The sequence below is a fragment of the Syngnathoides biaculeatus genome, chromosome 7 (genome assembly GCF_019802595.1).
Source record: "Syngnathoides biaculeatus isolate LvHL_M chromosome 7, ASM1980259v1, whole genome shotgun sequence".
Lineage (NCBI taxonomy): Eukaryota > Metazoa > Chordata > Actinopteri > Syngnathiformes > Syngnathidae > Syngnathoides > Syngnathoides biaculeatus.
This window is the reverse complement of record NC_084646.1, coordinates 7,109,107-7,127,334: the sequence shown is the minus strand read 5'-3', so window position 1 is coordinate 7,127,334 and position 18,228 is coordinate 7,109,107. Positions and strand designations below refer to the sequence as shown.

At 42.8% G+C, this 18,228-nt stretch overlaps 1 protein-coding gene across 7 annotated transcripts in view; it reads left to right on the top strand.

Annotated features, from left to right (window-relative positions):
• sned1 (sushi, nidogen and EGF-like domains 1) overlaps positions 1 to 18,228 on the top strand; it is a 76,389-nt gene that overhangs the window by 32,229 nt on the left and 25,932 nt on the right. For 6 of the 7 annotated variants that reach the window (XM_061824984.1, XM_061824980.1, XM_061824982.1 and 3 more), the window contains exons 36-42: positions 12,154 to 12,441; positions 12,526 to 12,666; positions 13,857 to 14,019; positions 14,082 to 14,207; positions 15,236 to 15,349; positions 15,803 to 15,916; positions 16,774 to 16,887. In XM_061824984.1, coding sequence (XP_061680968.1) covers positions 12,154 to 12,441; positions 12,526 to 12,666; positions 13,857 to 14,019; positions 14,082 to 14,207; positions 15,236 to 15,349; positions 15,803 to 15,916; positions 16,774 to 16,887 — 1,060 coding nt within the window. The remainder of the gene's footprint in view (positions 1 to 12,153; positions 12,442 to 12,525; positions 12,667 to 13,856; positions 14,020 to 14,081; positions 14,208 to 15,235; positions 15,350 to 15,802; positions 15,917 to 16,773; positions 16,888 to 18,228) is intronic. The other variant, XM_061824981.1, reaches the window with a different exon arrangement.

Sequence of the window (18,228 nt, the reverse complement as noted above, 5' to 3'; positions counted from 1 at the left end):
AACAAATAAGCTTTTGCGTACGACATTAGACTGACTGGACTCCGGAATGGATCATTTTTCCAATTTCTATGGTTTCCCCTGTGAAAAATGTTGTGAAATCCCATTTTTGGACCCAAAGACGTTTGATGATATAATTTTGCGTACGGTAGTGCTTTGAGGTATGAGTGATCCAGCAAAATGCCATAGACGGGCAAATGAATAGTGTTAGTGTTGCGGTTTTATAAACCTTTTCAGGCAGGGGTCACTGAGCTGGTGTCCGGTGACCATTTGAAAATGTAAACACTGGCAGAGAGTTATAGAAATACAATTTTGCATATTGATATTTATCTGGGCCGGCACGGTGGATCAGGTGGTAAAGCGTTGGCCTCACAGTTCTGAGGTCCAGGGTTAAATCCCGGAGCTGCCTGTGTGGAGTTTGTATGTTCACCCTGTGCCTGCGTGGGTTTTTTCCGGGCACTCCGGTTTCCTCCCACATTCCAAAAACATGCAACGTTAATCGGACACTCTAAATTGCCCATAGGTGTGATTGTGAATGTGGCTGTTTGTCTCTATGTGCCCTGCGATTGGCTGGCGACCAGTTCAGGTTGTGCACCGCCTCCTGGCTGTTGACAGCTGGGATAGGCTTCAGCATTCCCCGCGACCCTCGTGAGGATAAATGGCAAAGAAAATGGATGGATGGATGGATGGATGGTTGAATGGATATTTATCTGTTTTGAATTATTGTGACAAATCCTAGACTTAATGTCTCCGTAAATGAATATCATCCATCCATCCAACCATCCATTTTCTTTGCCGCTTATCCTCACAAGGGTCGCATTAGATGTCAATAATAGTTAATATTAGTAACATAATTTGTGGTAGTTTGAGCACATTCCAAATTATTACCACTTAGTTTTAACCAGTACCCAGGAAGGACCTCTCGGTGAGCTTTAAGTGATAGCCATTGGAACACAAACGGATGAGCAACACGTGCAGTCAACAAATAATATATCAATACGCACTGGTAAATATTACCTATCCTCTGCAAAGAACCACTAATATTACTGGAGCTTACTGAGGAAGTATGACTGTCTCCATATCGCTGTATGTTTGTATTACATTGCCCCCAGGTGGCCATGGTGCACACAGCAGAAGGAGCAGCACAATGTCCATTGATTTGAAGCAAAACTGCTTTTTATAAAGTACAATATTATTATTGTTTTTTTCTTCTTTAAAAAAACACTACAAAATTGTTACTTTTGGGGGGGAAGGCTGGAACAGATTCATGGCTTTTCTATGCGTTTCAAGGGGGAAAGATAATTTGAGATGTTACAAGCGTGGTCACGGAACAAATCAAACTCCTATCTCCTGCACCATTACATTGATTATTAATTATTGAATATTATACTGTACATTATCATCATCAGTCATCACGAATCATTTTCTGCACTCAGGTTGGACAAACTTTCAAATGGACATTAAAGGGAATTTGTGTTTATTTTCATCCTTTTTGTTTTAAATCAATTTTTACTGACTCATCAACCACATTTATTGTTCTTTGTGGGGGTTTGGGGAGTTATTTTTTTTTTTTTGGTTTGGGGGGGGATGTATGGGGATGGGATTCCAAGTGGGACAGAAGAATCTTTCACAACACGCTGACTCATTAAAAAAAAAAGGATGGGATTAAGTGTTGCGGGGGCTGCGACACGATCAACTGCTGACAAACCACAAAAGTGCTCGTGTGAAGCCGTTTGAGCACTTATTCTATATCCTTACGATTCAACCTAAGGTCCGTATACTAGTACACTCTTTATCCTCACAAGTAACACAGAAGCCGTACTAGCAAAACAGCCATTTTATTAGTAATGTTTCGAAATGCAAACACCACTTTTGTGCAACTGGTACGCAAACAAACTTTAGTGGTAAACTACTGAACTGCGCTGTAATCCACGTAGTTGTAATGAGTAGGCATGTGTCACACACGAGTAGCCACCCAGGCACTATTTTAGAACCTAAGTAGTAGTAGCAGCGTAGTGCTGGGGTGTTCACTAGTATAATTTTATGTCACAGGTATCAATTTATAAAGTTTTGCCTCTCCAGTAACATGCAGTTGTCCAACAAGTGTGCCAAAATCGGTTTACTCGTGACGCCCATAAGTGACAATAATAGTGGATGGAACATTACTAGTACTAGTACCAGTCAGTCCACTAGTTGTTCTACCCGTGAGCTGAATTGTCTAAATAGCAATGACAGAGTGCACTAGTACAGTGACCTTAAACTGCATATCAAGGATATCAAATGATTGCTCAAATGGCTTTCCTTCATCTGCTATGTTTGCGTGTGGGTGCATGTAGTGTTTCAGCACACACACACACATGCACGCACACACACTTTTTCATGTGTGCACCTCCTTGTGCGCACACACTCGTTCCCCCCTCCCCCCCTTTGCGGCTGGGCAGGGCTTCAAGCGGCCCTTTTGATGACCATAGCCCCCCCACCACTCCCCGGCCACGCTCCAGATCCCCGCCCTCGCGCGTTGCCATTGGCCGCCACCGCCTAATTATGCAAGGTAGTCTGTGCCCGCTCGACGTGGGGGGGGGGGGCGTAGGCGTGTCCAAACAGTGAAAGAAGTCCTTTAGCAGGCTTAGAATAGAGCGCTTTTATTGAGGATATCTCACAAGCTCAGCCATCAGGGACCCTTAAAGAAAAAAGAAAAAAAAATTGCAGGATTGTTTACACCCCGTTGCTCCCTCCCCCTCACCCCTACCCCCCCCCAAAAAAAAGAAAAAGAAAAGGCTTCGGCTGCTGCTGTGTTCATTCCCAGAGCAAAATGTGAGGAATCCCCAATATTCCTCATACGCTGCGGAGGTGCAAAACCGGCATGAGACTCTCCGAGACAACTTGTCCCCCCAGCCCCCTCCCACCCCCGAGGTGGGTTCGAGTCAGGGCCTCCTCCATCTGCTCCCCCACTCGGGCGGCTGAGGCCATGCCGCCGACGCTGCCGGCCTCCTTGCTCTGCGCCCTGCTACTGCTGCTCCTGCCCGGAGGGGCGGAGGCGGCCGTGCCCCTGGAGGACTTCTACCCCTTCGGCCCGGAGTGGGGGGACGCGCAGACGGTGGCCCAGGACGACGGGGGCTCGGGGCTGCTGGAGATCTCGGTGGCGTTCCCCTTCTTCGGAGACAAGCACACAGGGCTCTATGTAAGTGCGTTTATCTCTTTTTGTGTGCGCGCTTCTGTGTTGTCAACTTGGCGTGACAGAGTTTGACATGACTCCACGGGGATGAGATGGGGCCACGGTGGGGGTGGGGGGCTTGCGACATAGCGCTACACTGCATGTGTATTGTGTAAATCCTCACAAAAAAATAGGAACTTTATCCTTGGGGAAAGAAAATTGTCATAAGAATTTGCCTTGAAAATTTTTCCTAAGCAAATCTGAATTTTCACAATTGTTTTGTTTACTTTTAATTCAAAAACTTTTTCATTCAATTTTTTTTTTCTTGGAAGAAATTAGTCACTTTTGTTCTGAAGCTAATTTGAAACCCGTTTACTTTTTTATTCTTTAAAAAAGGAAAAATTGGACATTATCCTTAAAAAAAGAATTTTGTTTTTGTTGGACGCGAAAATAAAATTTTATTTTTTTTACTTTATTCCTGGAAAATATATATATTAGTTATTATATTATATATATATATTTATTATATTATATAAGTATTGTTTTCCTCATGAAAGAATATGATGTATCTACTTGATAACTTTAGACTCAAAATTTTATGGTTTCATCTAAAATAGACATTTTCTTGAAAAAAAAAGCTATATTTTCCAAATCAAATCTCAGTTTTTGCAAATCGTTGACTTTTAAATCAGTAAAATCAATGCCACAGAGAAGAGTTTTGCTTTAAAAATATTCTTGTTCTTAAAAAAAATATTAGCCAAAAAGAAAATTCTCAGACAGATGCAACTTAATGGGGGGGGGGGAATCCCTTTTTTTTCATGAAAGAAAATGATCTTTATTCTTGAAAAAAATCACCTGTGTGCATGCACCCTGTAGACACCGTTCTACTTTTTCACCGTCCCGCGCGACTCAAGTGAACTTTTTTTGCCGGCTTTTCACGCACACACACTTTGATGTTCCTTAAATCAGCACCACCTGTTGTGCGCTTACGCATCCCCTCCTCCTCTTCCTCCTCACTCTACAAATGGCCACCAGGGGAGGCTGAGGAACCATGGCAACAATGGGCAAAAGGCAGTGAAGTCACCTTTGGTGCATTTAAGTGCGCTGGGAAATATCGCAGTTAATTGCTCACACGTAAACAACAACAAAAAAATAAACATCGTTTACTCTTTCGGTTGGATATTCACATTATCCTAACCAGGGGGTCTCCAATAGTTTTCCAATGAGGGCCACATACAGAAAAAAGAAATCTTATATTTAAAAAAACTCAATTAAAAATAAACACATATACTGTATAAAGAAAATCATTAAATAAACAACAATGTAAGCAATATAAATGAAATGTCATAATATGAGACAAGCTAAAATAAAAAGGTTAAATATTTTCTTTCGGAAAGCACAACATCAGTTTTTCTTTTTAGGACATGAACGATTTAGATAAGTGCAACAGTAAGAATTTGGAAAGTGTGGGACAAAATAATGTTAGAATATATTAAACATTTGGACAATGGGATATATGCTTTTATTTTAGGCTACACTATCCTCCAATGAAAATTCTAAATATCTGTCCCGAACCTCCGGTACGGGGGGGGTGAACCCAAATGCAGGACTCCGAGACGAGGGCATGATGTTAGGCGTAGTTTTATTCAAAGCTGAGGTCATACAATGCTATACAATACATGAACCGAGGTGTGATGACAAGTGAGGCAAACTTGGAAACACGAACTGCCACGGGACTAAAGAATTGTTGTGACGAGGATACCTCACACTACACTTTCTCTCGGTGGTGGGGATTCCTGCTGGTGGGCGCAACTCACTAACTCAAGGCAACGAACTGGCAAATGCCAGTGACAAAAACTCCAACTTAAATACCTGTCTAATTACTGTCCCTCAGTGGCCAAGTCTTGCTCATGACAATATCACTCGGTGTCGTTCTGTGGTACAGTATTAATACACAAGCGGCAAGTCGCGATATTCTGTCAAATTATTGACCATTTTTAACAATTTTCAAAGCATATATCCAAACGGCCACAGAAGAATATCAGTATCATAATTCTCGAGAAGCATTTTGTGACCTGTTGTCCACTGCGTTGTAGCAAGTTTGCGGACTAGCTTATTGGAGCTTTTAGCCAACATTAGCATAGCAACCGTGTATTTAAACAACTTTGATTTGAATCTCCTATGCCTGTGGAAAGTCGTTTGAGCATGTATTCAATATTTTTTTTTTATATCTAGCTTTTAGGTAGGTACCTGATAGATAGATCAGGTATTTGTACATTTTTGCAGTGGGAGTACTCGCTTTTACTGTATTTTGTTTGGCTGCGATTGACAATTCGGCCCCTCAGTTACCAGGCAGGCTCGTCACCGTGTTGTCGCGCTTTGTGTGTGGGAGTTTTCACATGTTGCCGTGGGATCCCCCCCCACCCACCTCATAATACCCCACCAACCCTCTACTGCAACCCCCACACCTCAGAAAACATGGCAGGGGTCTTCCCCACGGAACTGTCCAGCTGCTTTATCTTAGAAATGACCAATCAAAGCTTAACGCAACCCAGATGTCGGTCCTGTGCGCCGCGGCTCCCAAAAATCCGAATGCCCGCCCAGCCCCCCAACGCGTTTTCTTTTTTCTTTTTTTCCGTTTCTTTTTTCGCCGTACTTTTTAACGCAGGGGGTTCGGGAGCGTGAAGGTCAGGGAGGACAGCACATGTTTGGAAGAAGATGTGAGCGGGAGATAGTTACGATCCGCCGCGTTTTATTACAGTGGGAGGGGGGGTAGTAGAGAGAAGGAGAAGAAGAAGACGACGTTGCTGGGAGTGAAGCACACGATGCATGCGTAGAAGTTTACAGAAGATCTGGCCAACATCTGCAAGTGCTCATCTGCAAAGATGCTTTTTTTAATTTTTTTTTTCCTGTGTTCTGTTCCGTACCTTTTTGTGTCTGTCGTCGTTCAGCATCTGAGCAGGCCCCACATCCAGTAATAAATTTGCCATTCGGAGCTAAAAGAGACAGCGCAAAAGTCACGGCGGAGCCTTTGTCTTCTGTAACGTGATGACGAAACTCGTCACTTGATTATGTAACGTTTACCTCGGCTTATTTTAGCTTGTTTGAGCTTAGCTTAGCCACTGGGAGCTAAAACGTGCAGCATGGTGGCTGTGGATCACTTAGCATAGCATAGCGACTGGGAGCTAAAATGGCAGCCTGCTAAAATTACTGTAATTTAACATAGCAAGCGAGTAGAAAAATGAAACTTGTGATTTTGTTTTTTTTTGGGGGTGGAGGGTGCTACGCTCCTTTATTTGCTAGAAAACTCAAAGCCTCATTTTGCAAAACAAATTAATGAGTTGGCGTCACGGTGGAGTCTCTGTAGAATGTTGGCCTCACAATTCCAAGGACTTGGGTTCAAATCCTGACCCCCCCTGTGTGGAGTTTGCATGTTCTCCACGTCCCTGCGTGGGTTTTCGCCAGGCACTCCAGTTTCCTCCCACATCCTAAATACATGTATACATTGGAGACTCTAAATTGCCCCAAGGTGTGATGGTGAGTGTCTGTTTCCATGTGCCCTGCGATTGGCATGCAACCAGTTCAGGGTGTACCCCGCCTCCTCCCCGATATCATGTGAGGATAAGCGGCTCAAAAATGGATGGATGAATTTAATCATCTGAGGACCTTAATTTGGACACAAGTAGTTCTTTGCTGCCATCTTACATCAACTATAGGAGATTTCAAACGCATTTTGTGTGTGTGTGTGTGTGTGTTGGGGCATCAATTACTTGTATAATTTTCCTGTTTGCAGCAGGGCTCTCTGAATACAGAATACAGTTGGGCCTCGGGTTACGAGTTTAATTGACAAGCCGAAGGGAAAATTAAAAGTCCTGCTCTTCCTGGTTTCTCCAGCGGCAGTACAAGACAGGCAGACACTGTTCACTGAGATTTTCGAACTCCTGCGAGCTTACCAGTAGACCACTAACATTAGCCATTTTCCAAGGGGATCGATGAAATTACTGTGTAGTTTTACTGTATGTGTCCATGTGTTGCTCCAGCGTTGTTGTTCCGTTTTGTTGGTCAATAACACGGGAGTGACAATGGATTGTTTGAAACATCTGTTTTTGACGAACTGTTCACTATTTGTGCTGAATATTGTAAATTGAGTTTACAGCAGTAGCATCTCATGTCTGCGCTCACAAGTTCTGGCAACAAAAAAAAAAAATCTGCAGAGTGACGCCTCATATCTCGAGAAACTCGAGCTACTGACTCGTATCTCAAGGCGCCACTCTACTGAGAATATCTATCCATCCATTTCCTTTGCCGCTTATCCTCACGAGGGTCCCGGGAGTGCTTGAGCCTATCCCGGCTTTCAACGGGCAGGAGGCAGGGTACACCCTGGACTGGTTGCCAGCCAATCGCAGGGCACATCGAGACAAATAAAAAAATCACACCTAGGGGCAATTTAGTGTGTCCAATTAATGTTACATGTTTTTGGGATGTGGGACCCACGCAGGCATGGGTAGAACATGCAAACTCCGCACAGGCAGGTCCGGGATCGAACCCGAGACCTCAGAACTGTGAGGGCCAACGCCTTTCCAGGTGATCCACCGTGCCGCCTACTGAGAATATATAAACTGAATTTGCTGTGGTTGTTTTGAAGCCTACGTAAAGTGCTTAAAATACTCGAACTGAAAGTTATAAAAAAAATAGGAATGAGTACATATATTTTTCTAATGACAAGTACTGAAAAAAACTAATATATATATATATATTTTTTTTTTTTACAAGACCTTTTAATGAGATGCGAGATGTTCTCACCCGGCGTGCGTTGTTATGTTTGGCTGGAACCGGGCAAGATTTGTCATGACATAGACTGACTAGTTTCCTTGATTAAACAAGGAGACTTGCAATTACCCGCAGAGTCGCCGGCGTAATAAAGTTGTTCCGCAGCGGATTTATGAGCCGAAAAGCCTTTGGAGTAGCGGAAACGTCCGTCTTTTGACAAGAAAGAAGCAGTGTTTCCCCTCCTGTTGACGCCCGGGCACCTTCTTCTCTGTCCGGCAGGTTTGCTTTGGCCCGGCGAAAACCACATCAAAGTTTGTTGTGCTCCATGAAAGCGCCGATGCCGGCAGAAACGCACCCAAGCTAAATCCTGGATATGTCCGCCACTCCAACCCCCAGCCCTCCTTAATTTTTTATGTTTTTGTTTTAAAAAAAAAAGAAATATGGACACAGAGATGTTTCTCCTGTGAATCTGACCTTGGCGCAGTTTCGACACAACGCCGGGCAGGACTTGAACTCGTTCACTCTCTCACATAAGTGTGAAGGCTGAGACCATCCGCCGCTTGCTCAAACTCATTTTTTTTGTTTTTTTTTTTACTCGGGAAGCAAACAAAAAGCTCTCAGTTCAGAAAAAATGCTCTTAAATTCAGTCGCACACAATATCGCCGACTATTCTTGCTGCATGTGTTGACATTCAATTATACAGCAAGCTTATGATAGCATACTATTATGTTTATGAATTATGTATTCGTCTAGTTAATGCCACTCTTATGCTCAGAGGTTTTTGCTACTTATAATGTTATGTCATTATCCAAGGCGCTTATCCTCACAAGGGTGGCGGGAAGGCTGGAGCCTATCCCAGCTAGCTTCAGGCGAAAGGTAGACGACACTCTGAACTGGTCGCCAGTCAGTCGCAGGGCAGATGTCGACACCATCGCTGAGCGGGAATCGATCCCACGGTGCCTGCAGAAAGGCAGGCGTGTGTACCACTACACCATCAATGACGCCACTTAAAATGCTGCTGATGACTCTTTTTGCTTTTATTCATATTCACAAATTTAATATGCCCATTGTAGTAGAGTATTCCGTTTCATGTACAACTAATTTCACTTGTAGTTTTTTGCTGCATGTGCAATTTGAGGGCCGGGATTTGAACCCCGGTCCCGCCTGTGTGGAGTTTGCATGTTCTCCCCGTGCCTGCGTGGGTTTCCTCCCAGATCCCAAAGGCATTCATTCATTGGAGACTCTAAATTGCCCGTAGGTGTGATTGTGAGTGCGACTGTTGTCTGTCTCTTTTTTTTTTTTTTTACCCGTTTGCACACCCTTAGTTAGCACACTCAGTATAGTACTTTTAGTATTTTTATGTACCATATTATTTATTCATTCTCTTGGTTCGTTGGCAGTACTTTGTTGCTTCATGCATTGCTGCTGACTATGCTTTCTGGTTTTGTCTACCTTCACTCCGAAAACATAATCTGCACGTAGTATCGCATTGTTTTCGATTCATCGTTATGTACGCATGCATCATTGTTACTCTATCCCACGGGTGGAAAACTCAAGGCCCAGGGGGACAGATCCGGCCCACCGTATGATTTTATGTGGCCCGCGGAGGCAAATCATGTGTAACAGCTTCCATGACTTTCTTTCAAATCCGTACCAAAATTTCAAATTGCCATACGATAATGTTGAGATATTGCAAGCATTTTTGTGCTACCAAACATCAGCAATAGTTGAAAAACCCTATTACCTTTGGTTTCAGATTCCAAAACTATTTCATACATTAATATGATGATTAGGCATAAGATTTTGATGCTTTCACAGGCAAAACGGCCCTCTGAGGGGAAACCCTCACGACAATGTGGCCCGCCACAAAAATGACTTTGACATCCCTGCTCTATGCCCAATAGCATTTTTTTCCAACTGCTATTTGCAACATACAACGCTCCCGACTATTCTTGCTGTTAGCTGTTAGCATTGACATCTGTAGCTCTTTATTCATGCATTGTTGTCAATCCACTGCTCTGGTTCCTCCGCAACTGCTTATATATGAACTATTTATTACTGTTTGGTACCACCAACGGTGCTGACTATTTTCGCAGCTGCGGACTATTTTCCCCACTGTACATATTCACTTCCGAATATACTGTACACAGATTCATGTATGCTTGTCGATCCGCTGCTGTTGTTTCACTCTTAATTGCGCATAGATCGACTTGTTATTGCTTGAGTATTAGCTTCGTGCATGCTCACTGCATCCATTTATGTGTGTTTATAGTATCTCTGTGTTCATGTACAGTTTAGCTAATGTCATGTGAAGGCCATTTTGCACACATACATATTATTAACGCATCAGTCTGCGGGTGTGTGAGCTTCGCAACTCCCGAGCGTGCGTCCTTTTCATCATGACCGACTCCCGCTATCGGATGGGCTGACCTACACACACACGCACACACACACACAGGAGTCCGTGTTTTCACCGCGTCCCGCTGATGCGAAGGGGAAGAAAGCTGCGGTGGGGATCATTAACTGAGCTTCCGTCCTCGTAGCCAAACAAAACTTCCTGGGCTGTTTTTACACCAAATGATGTTTTGGGGGCGCCAAGCCAAAGCTGGCCGGGAGCCTTCCACCGAGTCTCCCTTCGTGTTGTTGTTTTGTCACATGCTGCTTGGCCATGGGGGCACGGAGGCAAAGTTCATCCCTGCACGTTGAGGGGAAACTAACTACAAACCTTGCTACCTCCCTACTTATTTACCTGCCTCCCTTTCTACCTACCTAACCACCAACATAATCACCTATCTACCGAGCCACTAACTACCTAGTCACCTTCCTAGCGACCTACCCACCTATCTAGTTAATTACTTACTTACTCAACTACCTACATACTTACCGACATAACTAGTATCAACTGTCTACCTAGCCACCTTCCTGGCAGCGCAACCTGCTTCCTACCTACCAACCTGTGTACCTATCTATCTGCCAACATAACTATCAACTACCTACCTTACCCACCTTCCTATCGACCTATCTACCAATCTACCAACCCAACTACCAACTGTTTACCTACCATTCCACTTACCTAGCTACTTCTGCAACGTTCCTTCGTTCCCATGTACCCAACTACCTACTTACATACCAACCAACCAAATTACCTACCAACCTAGTGTTCATGTTACCAATCTATACATTCCCATCTACCAAACTACAATCTACCTACCTAACCAAAATGACAATCAACTATCTACCGACCTACCCAATCAAGTTCCTGTAAATCTACCTTCTTTCCTACCTGGCTACCTACCTACTAACGTGACTGCCACCTGTCTACCGAGCCACTGGCTATATGTTACCTCGTCACCTTCCAAGCAACCCACAATCCTTTCTAGTTAATTGCCTACTTACTCAACTACCTATATACTTACCGACATGACTAGTACCAACTTTCTACCTACCCACCTATACACCTTCCTGGCAGCGCAACCTCCTTCCCACCTACCAACCTGTGTACCTATGTATCTGCCAACATAACTATCAACTACCTATCTATTTACCCTAGCCAACTACCATACCCACCTTCCTATCGACCCATTCACCTCTCTACCAACTGTTTACCTACCCTCCCACTTATCTAGCTACTTCTGCAACCTTCCTTCCTTCCTTCCTTCCTTCCTTCCCATGTACCCAACTACCTACTTACATACCAACCAACTTACCTACCTAGTGTTCCAAATTAACTGTCCATACATTGCCATCTACCAAACTAACTGAAATCTACCTACCTACCAAAATGACTACCAGCTATCTACCGACCTACCCTGCCAAGTTCCTATAAATCTACCTTCTTTTCCTACCTATGAACCTTTCTGCCTAGGTACTAACCTACCAACCCAACTACATACTATCTACCTACCAAGATAACTATCAACTATCTACCAACTTACTTACACATGGTACAGTCAGTCTGTAGCTAGGTAGTGATATATGTAGTTGGACAGGCTGGTAGGTAGGTTTTCATACTTTATGGTGACGGGTTTGGATTTCTAAGCTGCAAATGTGTCAACTTTCCCATGTGTCCATTCGTCTGAATGACTTTCCACTTCGGAATCTGTTGGTTTGCTCAGCTGTTGTCTGTGCTTCCTTGGAATAAATAAAACTAACACATGTTTGCCACTCATGAAGTGCAAACATCTACTAGGCTGACTCTGAGTCACCGATGATTTACTTCTGTCTTCCAAAAGGTGAACAACAACGGCCTGGTGTCCTTCCTCAGGGAGGTTTCCCAGTTCACCCCGGTGGCGTTCCCCATCGCCGGGGACCGCCGGGTAGTAGCGCCTTTCTGGGCCGACGTCGACAACCGGCGGGCGGGACGCGTCTTCTACCGACAGAGTCGTGAGCCGGACATCCTACGCCGGGCGGAGGGAGACGTCAAAATGTACTTCTCGGACTTCCCCGACTTTAACGCCACCTGGGTGCTCATCTCCACCTGGCACCAAGTCACCTTCTATGGCGGCAGCTCTACCACGGCAGTATGGACTTCTGCCTCGTTCACTGAAACCCCATTAAAAAAAAAAAAACAATAGAAACAAGTGTGCTGACTTGTTTTTATGCAGGTGAATACATTCCAAGTGGTGCTTATTACGGACGAGGAGCTCTCGTTCACCATCTTCCAGTACAATAACATCACTTGGACGACCGGGAGGCATGCCAGCAGCGGAGGGGATGCAAACGGCCTGGGGGGCATCGCAGCACAGGTAAGCAAAGTAGGTAGGGAAGGAGGGAGAGGAATGACGAGGCAGAAAGGTCCATGTAAGGATAGGTTGATGAGTAGAAGGTTAGGTGGTTGGTAAATACAATATGTAGTCTGTGTAGGTCAGTAGGTACACACTTAACCCGACTTAGATGAGTTGACTAAACATTTGCTTGGAAAGTCTTTGCCTTTAATTGATTTAATTTAGAGCCTCAACTTGATGCTGTGGATATTTTTCTAAATTCTGTGAATGTTTGTTTTGGCATTTCAAGCAATTACGGCGAGTATTGAAATGCATTTACAAGAACATTGACCATTAACAACGCTACTAAATGTATAAAACAAAACAAGAAAAACAAACATTCTATTGCAAAAGAATTACCTCAGAACTCTCTTAGAGCCAATCGCAGCTGTCATCGGGTAGGAGGCGGGTACACCCTGAACTGGTTGCCAACCAACACTCACAATCACACCTATGGGCAATTTAGATTCTCCAATGAATGGATGTTTTTGGGATGTGGGAGGAAACCGCAGTTCCCAGAGGAAACCCACACAGGCATGGGGAGAACATGCAAACTACACAGGTGAGGCTGAGATTTGAACCCCTGGTCCTCAAAACTGTGAAGCCAAATAGCTTCACGCTAACCAGTTGCCCCACCGTGTTGCCTCACTTGCAATCAGAATCATGGAACCCATGTTGCAAATTTGGTGCCAGGAAAATGTCCAGCTTGTATCTGTGTACAGTATTTTCAATAAATCGTGCAATTTGAATAGCTTAATATAATATAACAGCTGATTTCACAGAATGCAACACAAAAAAAACACTTGTTCTTGGTCATTCTTAACAGTTGTACAAATTCATTAAAAAAAATATATTTCTTCAGTTACGTCTCCACTACGACACAACACTCCGTTCATATTTTATGCTGTTTTTTTTTTTTTTTTAAAGTTTGCAGGCTAGGGTTTAGCGCAACGAGGCCAGACTTAGTGCTGAATAAGATAAAATGTTTGTTGCATAAACTTTGTATATTGAAGGTTTAGTGCTTGCTCGCTAGCTAGGTAGCTATATAACATTAATCTGGCAGGTATTGCCTGACGGGTTTCACAGGGTGTTCTTAATCATGCTACATTCTGATTTGCAAGCAAACTAGTTAGCAGGCTCTAACTGGCTCCCCCGGTCCCACCTCCCCACAGGCAGGCTTTAACGCCGGCGACGGGATACGATACTTCAACATTCCTGGCTCACGGACCCAAGATGTATCCAATGTGGAAGCCACCACCAACGTAGGCTTCCCGGGACGCTGGGTCTTCCGCATCGACCACGCGAACGTCGAGGTGGGCGGCTGCAACAATTCAGGTAAGAGCGCCCGCTTTCCCCCACCTTCCTAGGACTCCTTTAACGGTGACTTGTTCCCCTAGCGTCGGTGTGCCCGCACCTGAGACCGTGCCTTAACGGAGGACGCTGCATCGACGACTGTATCACTGGAAATCCTTCGTTCACCTGCTCTTGCTTGTCAGGCTTCACCGGACGACGCTGCCACATCAGTCAGTTGGGACTCAATTTACCATCCTACCTTTGTGCCTTCCTATTTTCCACATGTTCCAAGTTTCTTACCTATACATTCCCACCTACATAACTAGCCTAGCAACTCATCTTACTTCACACACTGTGATTTGACGGGCGCCCACGCGCCACCGCAAATCTGCACAGTCAAGCACAAAAAATCACGTACGTAAAATTTGTTACAAGTAGAAATACATAGGTAATGAAAGACGTCGCTTATTTTGTGTAGTCTTGACCAATGTTCCCTCTAAGCTGCGCCACTGCGCAATTGTGCTCTTGTCGCACACTCTCAGCGCACATGAAAACCGATCCAGCACAGTGAACCACAGCCTGACGTCTTTTTTTTTAACACTGAAGGACAAGGTCTCTAACAACTTGCTGCTCAGCCTACTTCTTCTTTACCTAGTTTACCTGACACCGCCCCCCTCTGCTCTTAATGGGATACACTCATATTTACAAACAGAACTCAAACCCGTAACTTTATATCTGCGGGCATGACTGACCACACCCGTACATTTTTCAAATGTGAGTGACTGTTACTTCCTTACTTGCGACCTACCTACAGAGCAATTTACCTAAAAAGACACTTTCCCAGCACACTTCAACTTCTCATTTTGAACAAGTACTTTTCAAACAGTACGCCAAATTTGAAGCCCCCCCCGAAATTGGATTTCTTCTTCAGTAAAAGCTGGTATATTTCTGCCTTCTTTGGCGTCCTATTCTGTGTCAACGACATTGACACGGATTGTCAGTAAATAAGCAAGTTGGCTGATTCTGATTTGCTACCTTTCACACACAAAACACTGAATTTGGATCTGGCCCAGATTGTGCAACTCTCACACTGTCTGACATATTTTCCACCTGTTAAGTGATGTTTTCTTTGACATTGCAGCAATTTGGCGAATCAGCCCATTCCTTATCTGTACCTTTCACATATAGACATTGAATTTGTGCACCTATATTCGCCCTTTTCACGCTGTGTGTAAAAGCCTCCTACTTTTCTCTGCAGATGTGGATGAGTGTGCTTCGTTTCCCTGCCAAAACGGAGGAACGTGCCAAGACCACATCAACAGTTTCCGTTGTCTGTGTCCGCCTGGATACACTGGATCTCTGTGTGAAACAGGTACCGGCATCACTTATGGACAAAATATGAATGACAAATCAGAATATTTTACATTATAAATTATATTATTATAAAATGATAACTGTATCAAAACATAGAACTCTAAAAATCAAAATCAGGAAAAAATAAATAACTTTGCGGTGGTCTTTAATTTTTTTCCCCAATGCTGTATAAGAGAATCCCACAACCCTTGTGGGGATAAGCGGCTCAGATAATGATTGGATGGATGTATAAAAAAGAAAAAAATCCAAAAGGTAGACAGATAGAGCGAGAGAGTACATTCAATGGTGTTTTCGTGAACATTCCCACAACTGGATGCTGCGAAGACGTATCCGACCTCTTGCGATACTTTGACGGCCAGCGGCGCATACTTGCAGCACGAGGGGAGCCGTGTGGCGGATATATCAATCGGCTGAGTAAATATTGAAATATGGATGTAACATTCCGTTGCAGATGTGGACGAGTGCAGGGACGGGTTGTGCCTCAACGGCGCGCTGTGCGTGCAGACCGCCGACAATTTCACCTGTGTGTGCCCGCCAGGCTACACCGGCGAGCTGTGCCAGACAGGTGGGACACGGCTCTCTCGTGCTTTATCCTCTTTATAGAATAAAAGTTTCAAAAAAAAAATTTAAAGAATAAATTAAAAGGCAATATCCGAAAAAGTTAACTGTAAATCAAGTTACCGATGTAGAGTGTCCTGTTTGTCGCTCAGGATATGTTCCAGAACCACCTTTGATAAGTAAAAAGAAATACCACAATTTGGGTAGCTTTAAGCTTCAACACATTCAAACGTACTAAAACTTGCTTAAACTTATACAAATAGTTTTTAAGACGGTCTCTTTAGTATCTGTTTTCACTCTGACTCAACTAATGAGACGATAACTTGAAGGAAATGAGAAGCTTTCAGTTTCCCATATAAGAGGAAAATTTGTCAATTTCCATTGAGGTTCACTGTAAAATTGATACATAAACCAAAAAATATTTTATATTCCAACACCAAACCATATCATTTCGTCAAAAAATGTCAGCTACCTAAAACAAACTCTGGAATGCCTTTGGCAGGCTAAAGAAAATTACCATTAATCCTACTGTAATTATAAACCTTAAAAAAAAAAAAAATATATATATATATATATACATATTTTTATATATTCATATATAAAAACAAGGCAAGCAACAAAAAATAATGAAACATTGGATATTTAAACACCAAAATGTCCAACCAAACAATCTAATTCCTTATATATTTTCCAACAAAAGTCCATTAGCTTCGTGACATCATCTATTGTTAAACGCCATAAGATAGGCTAATTGGAGAATGGCATTGTTTTCAGGTGAACAGCTCACTGGACATCCAAACAGTGTTATCTGGATTTTTGATTTCCATAATAAGTGTGCGCTTGTGTTGTGTTGTGACGCTGCAGACGTGGACAAGTGCGAGTCGCAGCCCTGCTTGAATGGAGGCCGGTGCGTCAGTCACGGCGGCAACTTCACCTGCCTTTGCCCCGCTCCGTTCACGGGAGTCGTCTGCGAGTCAGGTGAAATTCAGGTCAAATATTCAAGCAAAAGAAGAAAAAGCCATAAAATACAAGAAGAAAGTTGTATTTTTGTAGAATAATAGAGGTTTTTTTTGGGTGGGGGGAGTAAAACATCACAGGAGTAAAGCTGCGGGTTTTTTTTTAGAACAGAAGTCATCTCAAAAGCATGAAAGTGTTTTTTTTTTTTTTTAAATAGTGAGGGTTTTTTTTACAAGAAAAAGTAAAATTTGAGAGTAAAACTGTTTAAGTATAAATGCATTTTTTTACATATAAGCTAAATATAATAAGAATAAGAGCCTTGTTTGGAAAAGAAAATTGTATTTTGCAGTGAAGAAATATTTTTATTTGAAAAAAAAAACCAGGTAGGTCGTTGATAGAGATGTTGGTTGGTAGCTGAATATGTAGGTAGGAAGGTTGGTAGTTTGTTTCCCCTCACCGTGCGGGGATGAACTTGCCATGCCCGCACGGCTAAGCAGCAAGACATTGAAAGCTTGAAATCAAATAACAGCAGTTATTAGATCCAGTAATGTGTCACACGTCCCCTTGGGCTCGGACCTCCCCTCCTGAGCTAAAGCGAGTCGGCCCGCGGTCGACCTCGGCGCCGGGGAGTTGGCAGATTTCTCCCGGAGGTCCCCCACTTGCCGCTCAATCGGTTATTCCAAGTTTTGCTCTTGAGTGTATTTTGATCTTCCTATTTCGAGCCTTGCGTAACGCAGCATCATGCCGGTTCTCATAATGGTAAAGTAAATGCCTCCAGCCGGGGTGTCAAACTCATTTTTGTCGCGGGCCACATTGTAGTTACGATTTAAAAATAAACAAAATAATGCAATGGGAAAAATGAAAAATAAATCCTCACAAAAAAAAATAGGAACTTTATCTTTGAAAAAAACTGATCAGAATTTTTTTACAATTGTTTAGTTTATTTTTAATTGAAAAACGTTTTTATTCAATTTTTTTTCTTGGAAGAAATTAGCCACTTTTCTTTTTTTATTCTTAAAAAAATAAAAAATTGGACATTATCCTTTATAAAAATTATTTTGTTTTTGGTTGGACACAAAAATATTTAAATTTTGTAGTATTGTGAAAATTTTACATTTTTTTTACTATTTTCTGGAAAACATATTTTTTCTGCAAAATATTGTTTTTCTTATGAAAAAATATATTTACTTGATAACTTTATGCCCAAAATTTTATGTTTTAACTAAAATAAACATTTTCTTTAAAAAATGCTAACTTTCCCAAATCAAATCTCAGTTTTTGCAAATTGATAACTTTTAAATCAGTAAAAATCAATGCCAAAAGGAAGGTTTTTGCTTTAAAAATATTCCGGAACTGGAACTG